General features: G+C 36.8%; 1 protein-coding gene across 4 annotated transcripts in view; it reads left to right on the top strand.

The window, feature by feature from the left end:
* Nucleotides 1-2,309: 2,309 nt before the first annotated feature.
* ARHGAP29 (Rho GTPase activating protein 29) overlaps nt 2,310-17,677 on the top strand; it is a 49,615-nt gene continuing 34,247 nt past the window's right edge. For all 4 annotated transcript variants that reach the window (XM_026854467.1, XM_026854466.1, XM_026854465.1 and 1 more), the window contains exon 1: nt 2,310-2,650. In XM_026854467.1, coding sequence (XP_026710268.1) covers nt 2,389-2,650 — 262 coding nt within the window. In that variant the 5' untranslated portion in view covers nt 2,310-2,388. The remainder of the gene's footprint in view (nt 2,651-17,677) is intronic.

Here is a 17,677-nt window from a genome sequence, read left to right as displayed (position 1 = left end):
CCTCCGCCCTGCCCCCGGCCGGGGCTGGCAGCGGCCGAGGGACGTGGCCCCTTCGGGAGCGTCTTTTCTCTTTCTTTTTTTTTTTTTTTTCCTTTTCCCTACCGGGAAAATTGTGCTGGGAGAGCAAATTTCTGAAATATCTGGCGCTTTATTTTTTTTTCCTTTTTCCGTCGGTACTGGCAATGGCTCCCTCTTAACCAGAGGAGTCTGGAGGCGTTTATAGAAAAGCTGGTGGACGCTTTTCGTTTTCAAAGCCAGAGTCTCCTGAAGAAATATGAAACACTTCTCAGTAATGAAAGACATGTGTTCGGTGAGGGAAACTTTTCCCCATTTGTGTTGTAACGCAGAAGGAGCAGACGTGAGGGCTAATATTTATGAGGAAAAGGTGACTGTTGTACTAAACTGTTCAGTTTTGGTTCTGCTGCTACTTTACAGCAAAAGATTCTTTCAGGTTCTTCCCATTCCAGAACATCAGTTTTATAATTTACAAAGTGGTGGTATTATTGTGCTACTTACTGCTCATCTGAATGAAAAACAAAGCAACATATGTCTAAAAGAACACAGTTTTAAAAGCATGGACTTGCTACAGGAACAAGTCTAAGACATCATGCTACTTAAAGTTCACTCTGAAACTGGCCAGGCTTAAGAGGCACATCTTTTAAATAATATGAAAATCTCTGTCTCGATATAAATAGACATCACACTTGTTAAAAGGAGAGAAGGTTATGTGGCTGCTTTTTTTCCCTGTAATTGCAAGGCTGAATTGCAAAGTAGCTTTATAGCCATGAGAATTATATGTGGGAACAGAAGAAACTTCTTAAACATTATGTTTAATGTAAACCTCACTTCAATCAACCTGAGGTGTTTGGAATTGCTTAATGATCTGCATTATTTGTATAGTCTCATGTGTGCTTTTACAGGTACTCACTTTAGACGGTAAACAGAAATTAGAGCAGTTAATTTGTGTTAAATTCTGAAGTTTTATTCCCTCTCCCCCCAGCGCACGCTCCCTGGAAAGCTTGCCAGAATAATTACAAAAACAACTCATTTGACCACATTTCCTCTGATACTTTTAAATTGCAAACTGAAATAAAGCAGAAATAATGGAAAAATAATTGAAGTGCATTAGAATAATGCCTGTTGAAATATGTAGTGGGAGTGTTCAAAATGTTAAAGATGCTTCTTCAGTTGGTCTATCCAAATACAAACATAAGCAGGATAACCCGTTTCAACCTGTCCTTTTAGATTGTAATAACTTCTATTTTTAGCTAAAAATAATTGAATTTGAGATTTTGCTACAGATATGTCTGCTAGCCATGTTAACTTAGCTGTCATGTTCCTATCTGGTCTTTTTTTTCCCCTGAAGTGTTTACCATATAGTGTAAACACTGAGAATTTCTTCTGGTGTTGAGAATAACAGCAGGCATTGTGTGAGCTGCTGGAACCATACCTGACTCTGCCACCTGGAGTTTGCTGCTTTGAAATGAGTCACTTAACCTGAAATGGGGAAATTTGCAGTAGCATTCTGTTTTTCCTAAACAAGAGGAATGCAGGTAGTTGCTTAGTTATAACAATATAATCTCCCGCAAATTTAAGCATTTTTATGGTGTAACTTTTAAGATGTGCTAAAGCAGAGAGCAACACCCTTCAAGATAACTGCACTGAGATTTGCAGATGAACCTTGATATTAAAGTATTTTTAAATATCTTCACATTTCTATGTCTTTCCTTCGATTGCCTTTCATATTAAAAGATAGACTGAAAAACCTGCATAACTTTCAGGATGTTTTCCTTTCTGAGACGGGCTGTGATAGGTCACAGTTTCTTGCTTGGCACAATCTACACAAAGAAAATTCATCCTATCAGATCAAGGCTGCCTGTTATCTTAAGAAACAGGATACTGAATACAGCTTGGTGGTTGATGTAAGAAGGGGATGTTGCTCATGGTGAATATCACATTAAATATTTTTGCAGTTGTATTCAGTTGTAGTAATACTTAATGGTAAAGAATTTGATTCTTCCAGAATAAATATTCAGGGAAGAAACTTTTCTCACAGAATAAGCATGCATCATAATTAGCTTTTGAAATACTTTCTGCATACCACTGATTTTTATGCGACACTGTATCTGGTGTACAAATTAAAATAAAAGTCAAAAACCTTTACAATACTTCAGTTAAACTTTCTAATGTAAAGCAGTATTGTCTTGAAAGTTTTGGGTCTTTTCAGTACAAAAGCATTCACGTATATTTCTATACTAATGAGCATTTTTCCTTCTCCCACCTCCTTCCCCTGCAATTTTTAAGGGTTTCATCTTTGGCTTGTCAGATGGACATTAAGCGACACTGAGTGTTAACTGCGAGATCTCTATAAGCACAGCGGCTGCTGGGATGTTGCGACAGAACGGTGGAAGTAACAAGCGTGGTTTGGGATTAGCCCGACTGTCTACCTCCAACTTCTTCACCATCTCTAATTCAGGAAATTGGGGAATGGGGCGCAGCACCAAGAGCAGCTCTCTGAGCAGCATTAGCTCCAACTCTGACTGCTATGATAATCCTGTTGTGGATCCAGAATATATCATGCAACTGGTGAATGATGTCAGAAAATTTGCAGATGTGCTACTCTATTTGAAGGAAGCTATTCTTTCAGAAGGTGTGTCAGTTGTTCTTTATTCTTAATTTGTAGATTTTTGAAACTCTCACAACTCCATATGTTTTTAAGTAGTCTTTACTGTGGTTATTCCCCCTTGCCCTTTACCTTCCCCCTTTATCCTCCCATCCTCCCCCTTCCCCTCCCCCAGCATGATGATTAACGGGAAATGGTGGCTGTTCATTTGGGTTCTGTATTTCCTCACCAGAACACTGTGCAATCTGTTTCATAATCATAACAAGAGAAAATAGGTTTTTAGCAGACTGTCTAGGCTGAGGCTAAAAGTTAGTGAGACAATCAACTGATTAGTTTTTAACTACCTGAATGTTTTTTTTGTAATTTCAAATAATTCTGTTAATAATTTGCTGATGTTTCAGTATTCTAGGCTGTTTTGCCTTGGGGTTTGGAAGTCTCACACACAGTAGTTTGAGTTTTAAGGTAGAATGTAACTCTTTGCTCTTTCTTCCTCTACAAGGTAAGTATTTACCATCTTCTGCCAGCAGGTGGAAACTGCAAATTTTCTTGCCTGTGAAGAGCATGCAGTATTGTGTGTTCCCGTTTCTTTAGGGAAATGGTATTAGTCCGTTTCTGGTTATCAGCAGGAAAGCTTCTATCTAACTTCTACAGAAATGTTATCATGTTAATAGCTGAAATGACATCCAGTGCAGTTTTGTGTAAGATGTGGGTGCTGAGCATTTGCAGTGGTCTCTGTGTTCGAAGTGAGTGCATGTAGCTGAAATAGCTCTGCCAAAAGGTGTGAACAAATCTTAACAGAGCAGTAATTTGAGACTAGTGATCACGTCGTGTCCACAGTGGTTTTGGTGAGCACATAGGATGAGCAGAGTTGTTTGTGAGGTGGGGTGTCTGGTGCCTACTGACACTGAAATGGACATCCTGTAGGAAAGGACTATCAAAATACTGAAGTGTTCCAGTTGCCACGCACCAATTAATGTTCAGTTTAAAATTGTTGACTCAGAAGATCCAAAAATCTAACATGGAAGACAGGGCTTGTCTTCTTGTTTTATACTACATTGTGGAATCAATTTGTGAACCTGTGTTGTCCATTTAAAGAATACTTAATTTATAAAGGGGAGATGTTTCTTTTCCATAGTTAAGTGTTCCTTTTGACCCGTATCCCCAAAATCTTATAATATAGTGAGTTCTATGGTATTGGGCTTGCTTTCTGCTGGCTGGAGACAACCTCCTGAAAGCTGCATAGTTTGGATTGCATTTCTCCATTGTATTTATTTTTGGAAATGTTTACAGTTGTCTGTCTAAAAATCAACAAAAACTTAAGGTGATTGAACAGACTTCTTACACATAAAATCCTGGCTCATAATGCTTGCAGCTTACCACCCTGAAATGAATTACATTAATTATTCCAAGGGGGAATCCATTGCAGAGATAGGAAATGAATTTCTTCCTTTGTGGACAACATTAATCTGTTGACTTGATGTAGATTTTGTTCAGTAGTAAAACTTTGCTCTATAGTTTATGATATAAGAACTAAAAATAAATTCTGCTACTAGCTACAGGAAAAAAATATTTTGATGTGCATATGCTTCATGCATCTTCAAGGAGTTCGGGAGTGGGAAATACAGTGGTGCAACAGGGTTGCATCAGTGAGCTCTTATTTGCCTCATAAGTGTTCTAGAGTCTGCTGTAGGTCTCTGCCTCGTAACCACTGTTCCTTCAGCTTCTATATCTACTGTTAGTTGTCATATTGGTCTAAAACTCCAGGCAGATTGGTCTAAAAACTCCTTTGTATGCAGAGTAACTTCACTCTTGACCGTGTGGCTCCCTGTTCACCAGGGCCAGCTGTTCCATCACTGGGGTCTGTATCAGTGGGCAGGCTGATTCCCGTGGGTGCGTGCCTTGAATGTCGTACCCACTGATGGTTGTGTTCCCTGCTTGTGCTATCTGAGCTGCCTTGGAAGAGCCTAGCAGTTACTCACCCATGAACGTTCATTTAACATTCCCTTGATGTGGTGATGCTATCTTGGATGAAAAAGCTATTTTGGATTTATAACATATTCGTGTCTAAACTAGATCATAACTGCCTTTGGATTATAGACTCCTACTGTGTTTTGTACAGTACCAGTGCAAGTCGATATATAACCTGAAGAATAAGTTGAGATCTCTTTTAAGGGGGGGAGTGTTATATAACTGAAATTTTGTGTAGATTTCAAGGATATTTCTCTTTGCATTACTTATGCTAATATAATTACAGTAGTGTCCTTGTTATAATGCTGAATAAATTTTGGATATTACTTTTCAACAGAGGTAAACCCAGCATTGTAACTTACTTTGATTATTTTCAGACTCTCACCCAACAATGCTGCATAAACTTAAATCTGAAAAACTGGGAATCTCCTTGCTGGCACCAAGTAGGAAACTTGTTTCTTAATGATTCTTCATATGAAAAACCAAAACACCCCTACCAACCCCCAAAACCCCAAACTCACAAACAAAAAACCCTCTGAATGTAACCATAGAGTTGAAAAGTTCATCAGCTGTTTGGACGTGAAGGAACTGCAGTTGCTTCTTGTGTTGAGTGAAATACCATATGTTCCATCCACTTTAGTTCTTGCTGTCTTTTTTTTTAATTCCCTTTTGAATCTAGGCATTGTACTCGCTGGATGTAACGATCTTATTAGTAATCCAACTTGAGACATAGGATCAAGATACTTTACCAATATTTTCATTAAAGAAGAGGTCTGGAGATTTTTTTTTTTTTTTTGAACTGAGGTCAGCGAATCTAATGCTGTTTCATAACAGATTTTTTGTTTTGAATTTACTTGATGACAGGCTGAACCTGTAGTAGTTGAACTGCACAAACAGTACATCAGTCTCTTGGTCCAGTCTTCAGTTATATTTCCAGATGAGCAAGATTGTCATATGGCTGATAGTAAGGATAGTTATATTAGCATCATGTCTTTGTGTTTGAACTGAAAGGTCATCTTCATTTGTAGCATTTGTACTTTATGAATTCAGAGATAATTTAAATATATTGGGGAGAGTCAAAATAAATCAGTCTCCTTTCTGATAAGAAGAAAATGAAAACAGTTCCTGAGAAATCCCTGCATGGAAAGCCAAACATGAGAGTATATGCTGAATTAATACCTAGAAGTCTCAGATCATTACCTGCAATCTGTGCTACTCCTAAGACTGTTCATTTGAGTTTTCAGTTTTATTGATGACATTCTGTGTTCTTGATGTACCCCAAGTTTAGTTCTTTTTTCGGTTTTAATATCCATCCTAAGTCCAAATTGTTAAGACATAACGGCTTGAAAGCTGGTGACTTTTCTCTTTGTGTTTTGAGTTCCAGTAGTAAATTTTTAGCTAAGTGTTGAGAGTATGAGAACCAAATTGTTGCCTTCAAGTTGTTGCCTTCCTCTTTGAAAAGGTAGGACATACAGCGAAGTACAATCTCAGGGCTGGGGCTATCTGTGATCTTCAGAGGTAGTGTCACTTAAGAGAAGTAACTTTCTCTGATAGAGAATGTTTTAGGAACTGAGAAGTTGTTTGCCTCCCATGGAGACCTGCCGAGGGCTTAACAACCTGCCCACAGTATTCAAAATACTTAAGAATTCAGAGTGTGTGTAGTATATTTAAGGTAAATCCTGTAATTTGAAGAGGTTACTTCTTGTCCCAGAACATGGGTTAAATGTGTCTGCAAGTGAGTGCTCTTGAATTTTGGGGCTGGGTGACTTCTACATGGATAATATGTTCTTTTGGAGAATAGAAGATACAGGGTAACTGCTATATACTGTCCAGTCTGTTCAACATTTAAGGATGACTGTACTTCATAGAAGTTGTATGTAGAAAGTATATAAGCCACTTTTGGGACAAAACATGCCAGACCTACCTCTTAAAAATGTCTATTAGAATTTCAGTTCAAAAGTAATGTTGCTTATTACATAGATAGGCAAAGCTGAAGATATATTTAAGGATAGGTATTTATGTATGAGATTTAGTGACACTACAGTCTGGGCTGTTACTGTATATAATAAATTCCACTGTTGCTTTAAGCAAATGATGCCACTGTGTGGTCTCTGCTTAAATGAGATTCATTTACTCAGGTTTAAAAGGACCACACAAAAGAGTATTTAGGACACAGTCTGAGTTCCTAATTAGAATATATTTTACTAAGTGTTTCACTTTCAAACAGTAAATAGTAGCTTTTACTTGTATCACATCAGAGATGAGGGAAACATTCCTGTTGCCCTAGTCTGAAGGTAGCTGCTAGTTTTGTGACATCTGCTTTTTTTTTTTTTCGTAAGGAATGTAATGTATGCTTCATACTGTAAGGTCTGCCCTTGGGACTGTGGGAAATACTGTGTTTCATTATGAATAGCTGTAAGGGTAAAATTTGCATGTGGCTTAAAAGTGCAGGAGTAATTATACTTTATACTTTAATACATAATTTTCTTGACTGTGCTTCAGAATATGTTTTGCAATTATTTCTTGCTTTATCACAAACTTTGAAGTAATCTTCAAAGTGTGATATTGTGTGCTTCATGTGGTAATTCTGCATTCTTCTAATGAGCGAAAACCTTTTTCAAGTTCATCCTATCTTTGACTAATGTAAATTGTAGCTTATTCTAAACTGTTAATATACCCTTTTTTTCCAGGTATTTTAGGAATCAGAATAGTAAGATAAAGCTCTTACCTTTCATCCCAGATTTCTCTTCAAGCATCAGATTTTGCTCTCTGTTTTCTTAGAGTTTGATAAGATTTTTTTTTTTTCTTTTCCCTTTAAGTGAAGTAGAGGTAAAAATACTAGTTAAGCTGGATGGCCTGATCAGGAATGTATGCATCCTCTTTATAGCAGCACCAATACTTTCAAAAGGATCAGGAATGCTACCTAACTTGAAACCTGTCAGGTCACTATTTTTGAAGGATAAGAGATTCAGCCCAGTGGGACAATTTCACAGGTGTGTCAAGTTAAATAGTTTCCTCAAAATAAGGAATTTGTAATCTCTAGTGACTCTTAAAACCTTGCTTTAGCACCACAGAGATTGGTTTTAAGCATATGCTACATTAAAGCAAGAAGTTGTCTACTGAATACAGTGCTTGGGGGTCAAAAATGAATGATTTCAACCCTTCCAGGCTTGATAATGTGTGCTTTCTTGGTACTGTCTATATTTTTAGTATTATTAGGGCACTGTAGTATTTTTAGCATTTGATTTTTATTTCTTTGTTTTCTTATAGTGTAAAACATTAATGACCTTTTTCTGAGGCACTGTTTTTTAAAGTCAGTTTGTCTTGCTTCGCTAGGGAATTCTGAAGTTCATTAGCTATTGCAGTGAAGATTACAGATTGAAATTATGGTAATTTATAATACTAGGTGTAATTTTGCTGTTTGTTCTTTATTCCAGTTTTGATGTTTCTCAATGAAAGGTGCTGTCTTTGATACACCTTAAACTGGATGTATTTACCTGTCTAATGACATCTCATAGTATGAATGCTTGGTAGATGGGCAAACTGCTCCAAAGAAGAATCTGATAAAGTGTTTAACTTTCTTTGCAACAGTCTCTGGAAGCAATGTTTTGGTTTTTGGTTTTTTTTATTCAGAGAGGTTGGACTGATTTCGTCAAAATTTTTGTGGAAGATGGTGCTGGTTTTCTGTTTGATACAATTTTGTGTCCTAAATAAAAGACCTTTATGGGAGAAGGGGAAAATAAAATGCTGTAAGGGCAGCTAACTTTCAGGAACCATGAGAACATACTGATTATCAAATGCATAAACAATCTGCTTGTGAATTGATTAAATGACCTTCAAGAATCCTTGGGAAAAAGCACAAGGAATTCGTGTAAAGTGTAGCACATGGTTTCTTGTATTCCATGTAGCACAAAAAAAGGGGGGAAAACAAACTGTCTAGTAGACAATAAATTCTGTTACAGAAACCGCAGTTGAGGATGTTGACAAATAGTCTGAGTGGAATTTTAATGTTAATCACTTCCAGGATCTACTGAAGTGTTACATACTTGTAATACCTGAAGAATATATTCTGTAACTTACTCTTAAAATATGACCTTCTTTTTACTTTTTAGCTCTACTCAAACTTAGTCCACAAAGAACTCACTGCATGTTTTAAATGTATTAGCCTGTCATAACATTGTTCATCCTGTTGCTGAACCAGATAAAAAGTTAAGAGGTGAATTCTGATAATTTTTATTTGCTGCCTTGGATGTTGTTGTTCCCATAGCAGTCTTGGCAGAAGTGGTCTTGTGAGCCACAGTAGCAGGGAAGCCAGAACTAAACCAGACTGGGGCAGGTGTAAGGCAGCTCGAAGGAGTAACTTCTGAAGGTGCTCCTGCAGAAATTACAGGTTTTGTTCCACCAACAGCTGAATTGATGGTACAGTTCTGTAGCTGTTGAAAATCTACAAGATGGATGAAAAATTTTTGTTTTCTTATTATAAAGCTTGCTATGTTTAGAGCTCTGTTTTAAACCATGCTAATAGTGTATTTCCACAGCAGTTTAGAGAAGAAACTTTTAAGCTTGAGCTGCTGTGATCTGTCTCACCGCTTCTTCCTGGCACCTGGTAGTAGTTCTCTGGTGACTGCATAGCAAGCCAGTTCTGGGTGCAGATCTGCCTGAAAACTAGTCCTAGGAAGAAAGGAACTAGTTTTCAGACAGATGAATTCCATGAGCTAACTGGAAGGTTGTACAGAGTACCAGCAAAAGAGGGAGAAGGTGGCTGGCAAAGGAACAAGTGGCCAGAGGTTAAAATGGAACAAGACAGAGGTCTAGGCAGAGTTGGCATGGCACTCCACCCTGGTATTGCAGCATATGCTGCTAAATCCTGTACCAACTCTTTTGTCTCTTCTGTTGAATGCTGGGTTTGACAGGGGTATATGAAAGGAGGTGGGGGGAAGAGAACAGCAAGCAGAAAATGCCCTTTGTAGATGGCAAATTAATCAACCTTCTTACCTCTTGAGTTTGTGGCATATTTGAATTTGACAGCCATCTTTTAAACTTGCCTTCCTAAAACCTGCTTCTTACATGCAAAGACATGTGCTTCCAGTCTTTCTGACCTGGAAATTCCTTAGTACACCCTTTCATGTATCTCCAAGTAGTAGTCACTTCTAAATATTAGTTCTGTCAATCTGAAATTGAAACTGTTCCTTAAAAAATGTGAAATAGTCTTTCAAGCTAAGAGATGTGAAGCATGTAAGCAAGGATAAGAACAAAGTAAATACTTCCTTAAACTTTTTTAACAAGTAAAATTATCAATAGGAACCCAAAGCCAATAGTAGTGTTGTGTTTTTGCTTTTTTCTAACATTCTCATGCTTTTTATGGCAGAGGAAAAAAAAATAGGCATGTAAACTGCTTCTCTTAGTTAAGCTCCCAAGACCACAGCAAGCTAGAGATGTCCCGGTTGTTTTCCCATGCTTCCCTTACTTTTAAACTGCTCTTTCTTCCTGATCTCTCATGAGCAGAAAGCATTGAGATCACTGGCTGTTAGTCCTCTTCCTGTCCATGCCAGGTTCCTCAAACCTGAGAAGTTCTGCAAAGAAAGCATGTTTGATGTACTGCAGAGAACTCTGTCCATAAAAGAACTAGTGAAGCCTGAATGAAGGCAAGCCCGCAACAATCCAACAAAAAGTAGTTTACAGTCAAAGTTCATGGGAGACAGCCATAGCTACAGACCATGCTTTTCCCCAGGAATGTTACACTTAAGCTGAGAGAGAGAGAACTTTCCATCTTTGTTTCCATTTCACTCCAGATCATTCCACAACTTGTTTTGCCCAAGCTTCTTTTTTTTTTTTTCTAGGAGTCTGCCATCTACCAGGCTTTTGTTAAGGAGTCTTGGACTTTCAGATGCTGTGACCAGAGCCAGAGGAGCTGGCTATTTTCTTTTGCTTTGCAGGTTTGCAATATTAGAGCACTGCTTAATTAATCTGCAGTCCTGGAACAATTCTGCTGTTTCCAGTACTCTGAACAAGCAGAGGGAAAAAAACCCATCCTCCTCTTGAAGTTCAGTTCAAGCAAAGCTGTGTTCTTCATAGTCAAAGTGTAAGCTGCCTGTTAAATGCAGGTTGCTTATGTTGGATAGTAAATGCTGTTTCTTCAGTTTCAGAGAAGAGTGAAGTTAAATAATAACGAAGTGGACCAGCAGATAAGTTTGTGGCTGATAGTACTACCCCTCCCCCAGTTGCATACTCTGCATTCCTTCAGAACAAATGTTCACTTGTTGCTATAGTGTCTAAGATCAGCAGTCAGGAGGGGTGTGTGTGTGTGTGTCTTGAAGGCCTGTGAGCATTTAAAGTGTAAAATCAACCCTTATGTGCAGTCCGGATATTTTTGTTGACTTAAATAATTAGCATATCGTTCTTCAGGAAAATTCTGAACTATTTATAAGAGAGCACAGGCATTTTCTGTTCTGGTTTTGTTGCTTTTGAAGTGCAAAAAATGTTATACAAGGCAAAAACTCCATTCTTTCTCCTTTTTGCATTTCTGATGTACAAAAGAATCTCAAAACACTTAAAGAGCCTTAGCTGGTTTCTTAATTAGAATCACCTTCCCTTTCCATCACAGCAGCTAGACTAATGAAACTGAAATTACAAAATGAGCAAAATGAAAGGTAAGAAGTGAGGAAGAGGATGAATAGTCGTATTTTCTTTTTTGAATGTAAATGTAAAGTTAGGATTTTCAGCAACAAAAATTCTTCTAAATTAGTTTGCAGCTTAAGAAACAGGAAGACTTGAAAACAAAAACTAGGATCTCTCAAAGAACTCAGCCCCAACACCTGAAGGATAAGACTCGATCCATATCCAGTGTAAAGTCTTGTGTTCTTCACAGCAATTCTTGTGTACATGTAGGACCTTTTGTGTTTAAAAACAAAACAAAAAACACTTGTCCAAAATTGTTTGCCTGTTCTTGGCAAAATGTATTATAGTCTATCTACAAAAAATATGTAATTTTCTCATTTCGATGATGCATCAATACATCAAAGTTGCAACATAAAACAAGAACATCAATACAAGTAATTTTTGTATTCTGAACAACAGAGACTTATGAGTTGTGACTGTCATCTTAATGATCTTGACTTAATGAACATTTCATAGACTAAATCATTCCACTGGTTTCATTGGGAGTGTTTGTTCTTCCTATTGATGTAGCTAGGTCACAGAACTGAAGCTGACTTGATTCTTAATTCCAAGCAAGTGTTCATCTAATCTAGAAGTTGCAGTGGTTTGATTATGTTGGATCTAATGTCTTGCTAATGGATTGGAATTAGAACTGCATGGTAGGAGATTTTTGGAGAATCTATCAATTTAAGACAAAGGTTGGCTTATCAAGCTTACCTCTTCAGAGTTGTTTTCTGTGTCATGACTAAACTGCTTCAGATATTTGAGCAAGTCCAGTTATTGCTTAAATCTGAAGTGATAATGAAAGACCCATTATTGTTTAAATTTCAGATGGCAATGAAAATATATCTAATGCAGGGAGCAGTGAAAAGTTTTTAAAGGAATTTACAAAACTTATTTCTGGGGTTAAGGCACGTAATTATGTAGTCCTTTTGCTTCCAAAGCAGCATTTTAAATGGTTCCAGTTTCTTTGATCTAGAATGATGATCAGAGAATGAATTCTGGGACTTTGGTCTCAGTTTCTTGCATGTCTGTATGTGAAATAACGTAGAGACTTTTAAATTTTTTAATATAAATGAGTATTGGAGAATGTATGGGAGAAATAAAGCTTAATGTTCAAATGCTGATGACTTCAGCCGTTCAAAGAGCTATTGTAATAATACAGCATGTTCCCTGTTTTAAATGTGTTGATTCTCTGCACTGTGTTTAAATTGGGTTCAGGGCCCACAGGTGGGTGTTGCAGCAGTTCATTATTATATTTTTTTAAAGTTCTGTTAGTACTACTTATCTATGAGACACAGAATGACCATGGTGTTCTGTATGTTGCTATGCATACTGTGAATGCTAAAGGCTCTTATTTTGGAAAGAATACAGTGTTTCTTCTAACTTGTGTAATGTCTTAATCCTTTTCTAGTTTTAGGAATCTTCAAGATGTGGAAGGCCTGGTGAGAAGTTTCAGCTAAAATGCATTGAAAGTAATGTTGTTTTTGATCGAAATGGATTGCAGGATTGTAGATCAATAATTTGCAGGAAGTATATTTGTACAGTGAATTTAAAGCATATGAGTGTTCTCTCTCTCACCCCATGCCCTTTCAAAAAGTTTTGACGTCTTTAGGATCTGGGGCCAAATTTCAGTTTTGTCGCACAGGATTTCCAAAGGGTGCTGTTCTTTGAGCACTGTATTGAAATTTTTCCAGTTTATGTAGGTGAGATCAGTTTAGGACTCTGCATTGTGAATTTAACATCATGTTCTAGTTTTGGACCACAGCATATTCTTAGCTCTATTTGTAAGACCAGATGTTAGTGAAATAGTTATGGACAGGGAATCCCTGAAGTATTAGCTTCGGCTGCTCAATGTTCACCAATTCTTATTGCTGTTTTAGTGTTGATAGTGATATGGATGAATTCCTTAGTAGGATGCTTAAGTTATTTTATGGGTTTGGGGTTTTTCTGGGTATTTTTTTTCATTCATTGATTGTATATAGGGTATATAAGGTACTTTGTTCTAGATGCTACCACAACTATGGAACTAAAAATTCTGTCCAGACATTCTTAAATAAAACAAGTGGAAAAAAATGTTTACTGAAATCACTGAAGTGGTAGTGCAGAGGAATAGAACAGTACTGTCAACAAAATGGCCTGTGCTCTCAGCGCACAAGTAGGTTAACCACTGCCAGCAGAAGAACAGTTTAAGGAGGCAGCTTTTTGGAGGGATAGTCCTATATGTTTTGTGCTTCATTTGGTAAGTTGCAAACTCTTTTATCTCAAAGCTTAGTAGCTTACATGACTTGTGATAGTTGAGTGAAGACAGTTTATGAAGGGCCTTTGAAAGTAACTGTGACAAATAGCTTATGCCAGTGGTGAAGAAGGGAAAACTAACAGTAGGATTAAGATTGCAAAGTGGTCAAATTAGATGTTCTCTGGTATTCATGTATAAGCCCTTGTGTTAAGAACAAGCAAACAAATTCAGCAAAGAATGGAGAACTCTTTCTAGCTGTAGCTGGCTTTGGCTGATGATTAGACATGAGATTTTAGAGAAGGTGGCTGAGAACTTAGTTTGGAAAGAAAGCAATAGGTCTGGAGTGTATAAATATATTGGATTCTTCATGAGAGAAGCTTGTTCTACAACATCAAATGCTGCATGCCATTGGATGAAAAATTAAATGTATGGGCTACTGATCAAATATGTACTTGACCAAGTACTGCCTGTTTCTATTATAGTAGTATATAGTAGTATAGAAATACTACTCAACTAAAAATGTGTAGTGAGCTGTGCAGTGGGTTACTGTTGTCTTTTGGGATATGCACATACCAGTGTGACATCAGCTACTGCTATAATGACAGTGTTGTAGTGTTTTCTCTTCATATAAAATAATCAAAGATGTTTTGGTGTGAAATACCCAATACCAAAATGTTATATTGCAGAGGGAGTTGACAGTACCTGAGTGTAGGAAGTGGGAAGATCTTGGAAGTATTTCCTCTTGAGTATGCAAATGGCTCATTGCTCTGTCACCTGTGCAAGTTAGTCAGGCTTTACTCTTTTGGATGATTGTTTCAGCAGGACTTCAGTGCTGGAACTTCAAATAATTAATCTTTTATGTTTTATATAATTCTTTATGTTCGCCAGTTTTCTAAACAACTAATGGTACTGGCTGCTGCTTTATGGATTTGAATCCCACTTAAAATCTAAGTTGATTTTGCATCACTGTTTTCTTTTAATCAGCAAAACAGAAATGGATTACTGTGTCATCCTATAGCAGACCATAATTGTATTTAAAAGATCCTTTAAAAGAAATTCACAAAATAATGCCCTTCTTCTTTAATACCATATAATCTCATAATCCTGGTTTTGCATGGTCTTTTGAAAACTAGGTGGGCTGGCAGCTATTTTATTATAGCTTCTTCACTCAATCAGTAACTTAGGGTAAAAGTGGGAGGAGCAGCCATGTAGAACAAATAGTATTTTAGGCTAAAAGTAAAATGGGGTAGAGGTTAAGTATTTTTTTATCTCTTGATGTGGGTTAGCAGAGGTTAATATTTTTTTTTTTTTTTAAAGAATAAACCAAAACTTTCATACTATCCGTTCTGTGTGCCAGTTTGATATGGTACAATCTAGTCTTTACTTTTCCAACTTGTTCTTTTTTCAGAAATTTGTGCTGTGAAAGTTGAGCAATTATTACTTCATATGTTTTCAGAACTCAAACCAATATGCAAGGAACATAGTTGCTTGAAACGTAAAAGTTTTCTCATTTTAACAGTGTTTTTCTTCCATTGTCAGCTGTTCAGTCCAGGGTCTACTATAGTAAGTTTTAGTGAAATGCCCTTGAATAAGAAATACATAGCATACTACTAAAAGTAAATTTGATAATCCTGATGGATATGACTTCCTGGTGAAATGTGACTGATCAGGCTTATTGCAAATGTATTCATCATACTTCCACTTGACAATTTACAACTCTAACTTAAAATGTGTTCTGAAAGTGCTGAAGCGTTATCTTCACCTGGTTTTATTCTTGAACTCCTGGAAGACTCAGGGAAATTATATGAACAGTGACTAAAATGGCCACCTAGTGTGTTCATTCTCATTTGTCAGAAACAGGTAAATAAGGAAACTCCAGCAATTTTCATTACTGGTTTCTAGTCTTTAAATTTTGGGTTAATAAAAGATTAATGTATTCTAAAGATTAAACTGCATGGCTGAACACATCTAGGTTAGTTGACTGGAATCTCAAGGCTAGTAGAATACAAAAGTTGAAGGAATGTAGCGTACAGCATATTGAAATAGATTAATGAAAAGCTGCATTGTGGTAGATTTTTTTCGGAAAAGCTTCCCCACATACACAAATGGAGAGTTCATCTATGAATTTAAATGCAAAATGAATGTGAAGTAACAGCTGTTCTGCTGATGTCAGTTGGCAAACCAACATAATGAAAATATTTAACTGATTTCAGTGTAGGCAGAATTGTAAGATTTTGATTATTTTGATGCATTTTGTTTGTACAGCATCTATTTTTTTGGACTTTTTGAAGAGATTTTTTAAGACATCTTGATTTTTATAACTTTAGTTTCTGAAAACTATTCTAGTCTTGGTTTGATGCATTTACATAGCCAAGAAGGACCTCTTACATAACCTTTCTCTTATGAAGTACAGAATTGGCCCATAATTAAAATGGGGTAGGAATCCTAGCCCAGTTTAAAAACCAACTAAACAAAACCCACCACAGTTTAAGGCCACGTCATAGGCTAGTCAGCATGTTTGATGGTTGAATCTAAATGGATAGGCTGATTATTTTGGCCAATCCCTGTTAGCAAATGACAAATCTGAAAGGGCTGTTCGGGTGTTTGTGGTATACAGCCAAAGCTCATCATGCTAGAAATCTTACCTGGTGGAACAGATTTGTGTTTTATCCAAGAGCAATTTTCCCGCAAAAATAGCGAGCCTGCACTTTCACCCTGTTTATTTAAAAAAGTCAAGAGAGAACTTCTACCCTTAAAATATTAAAAAACTCTAAATACCAGGTGTTTAATTTTAACATAAATTTGTACTTCCTAATTTTAAGATCAAATTTAGTAGTTTGTCAGTAAATAGGGAACTGACTTGCCAAAGGTTAAATCCTTTCTTGTATTGTTAAAATATTATTTGTATATAATAAATGAAATCAAACATTACTGCTTTCCATATACTGTATTCAATAAGCTATTGGCAGGAAATTTTCATGCGGTCTCACTGAAGTGGATCTGTGTATTATTATTTTCAAAAAACCCTCCCAAACTTAAATGCTTTTATGCCAAATGTAGGGGTTTGGGTTACTATTTTGACACCTTTCTTTTCCTCATTCCTGATCAAACTTCACATGTCCTTAGATTTTCTTCACTGAAATAATTGCTTAACTGTTTATTTTCCATAAATTGTCACTTTTGCTGCAATATAATGTGATTAAAACATTGGTTGCAGTGGATTCTGGAGTACATGTTGCCAAAGACTGTATGAATTTGGTGTAGTGTCTTTTAGTGATGCCATGACAACAAGGGTTGCCATGATACTGATTAACAAAAAAGCTGGGACTAGCTATCTTGCTGTTTTGAAAGCTTCAAGTACAATGTTTCTTGACATAGGGATGGGTAGATAACTTCTAATTCTGCATCATAACAGAGTTGAAATGTGATGACTCCACTAGTGCCTTTAGCAGCTTCTGGCCTTGTTAGAGCTTTTACAATGATAAATCCTTCCAGAAATTCTCTGAGTTTTTGTTTTTCAGGGGATTAAAATGTTTCATTCCTTACATCTGCAGGATGTTTATACAGCCAAATAAAGGAAGAAATATGATAGCTAAGACTGCTGTTTTCTCATCACTCCTGAACTGTGGCCACCAACAAATATCTGTACTACTGTTAAGAGAAAAATGTTTTGTTCATTTTATATCTGTACAGTTGACGAAAATCACATCTAGCCATATGATTATTGCCTTCCAAAAGCTTCCTTGACTAGACAGCAGTGACACAGGTCAACTTTACTATGGTCAAACTAAAGGGTAAAACTTGCTTTCACTGTGTGTTTTATTAATTCTTGTGTTTTGAGTATGATAGTGACATCTGTCAAATCAGACAAATACAGCAGGCTGTTAATCATGTTAGAATGGGACTGATAGGGGGGGGAGGGCAAAAATAAAACGGTGGGTTAATCTAGGACTGTTTCCCAGACTGCAAATGTAGGTATTAGGTGATTTCCACACAGTTCATTGTTGTGTGATTGTTTTGCCTACTCTGTGATGCTCGCTGGGAAGTCTCATAGTCTGGATGAGGTTCAGAACTGAGTGCTGACAGTTTCCTAGTACACAATACAGATTTTGATGAAGATGTGATTTTAGTTTAAAGTTGTTTTCCTTTGGATCAGCGTCGTTCCTATGCTGACTTCCCCCTCCCACCTC

This window comes from Athene cunicularia (assembly GCF_003259725.1).
Source record: "Athene cunicularia isolate RWA chromosome 8 unlocalized genomic scaffold, athCun1 chr8_part1, whole genome shotgun sequence".
In the NCBI taxonomy this organism is placed as follows: Eukaryota; Metazoa; Chordata; class Aves; order Strigiformes; family Strigidae; genus Athene; species Athene cunicularia.
This window is presented reverse-complemented; position numbering and strand designations above follow the sequence as displayed.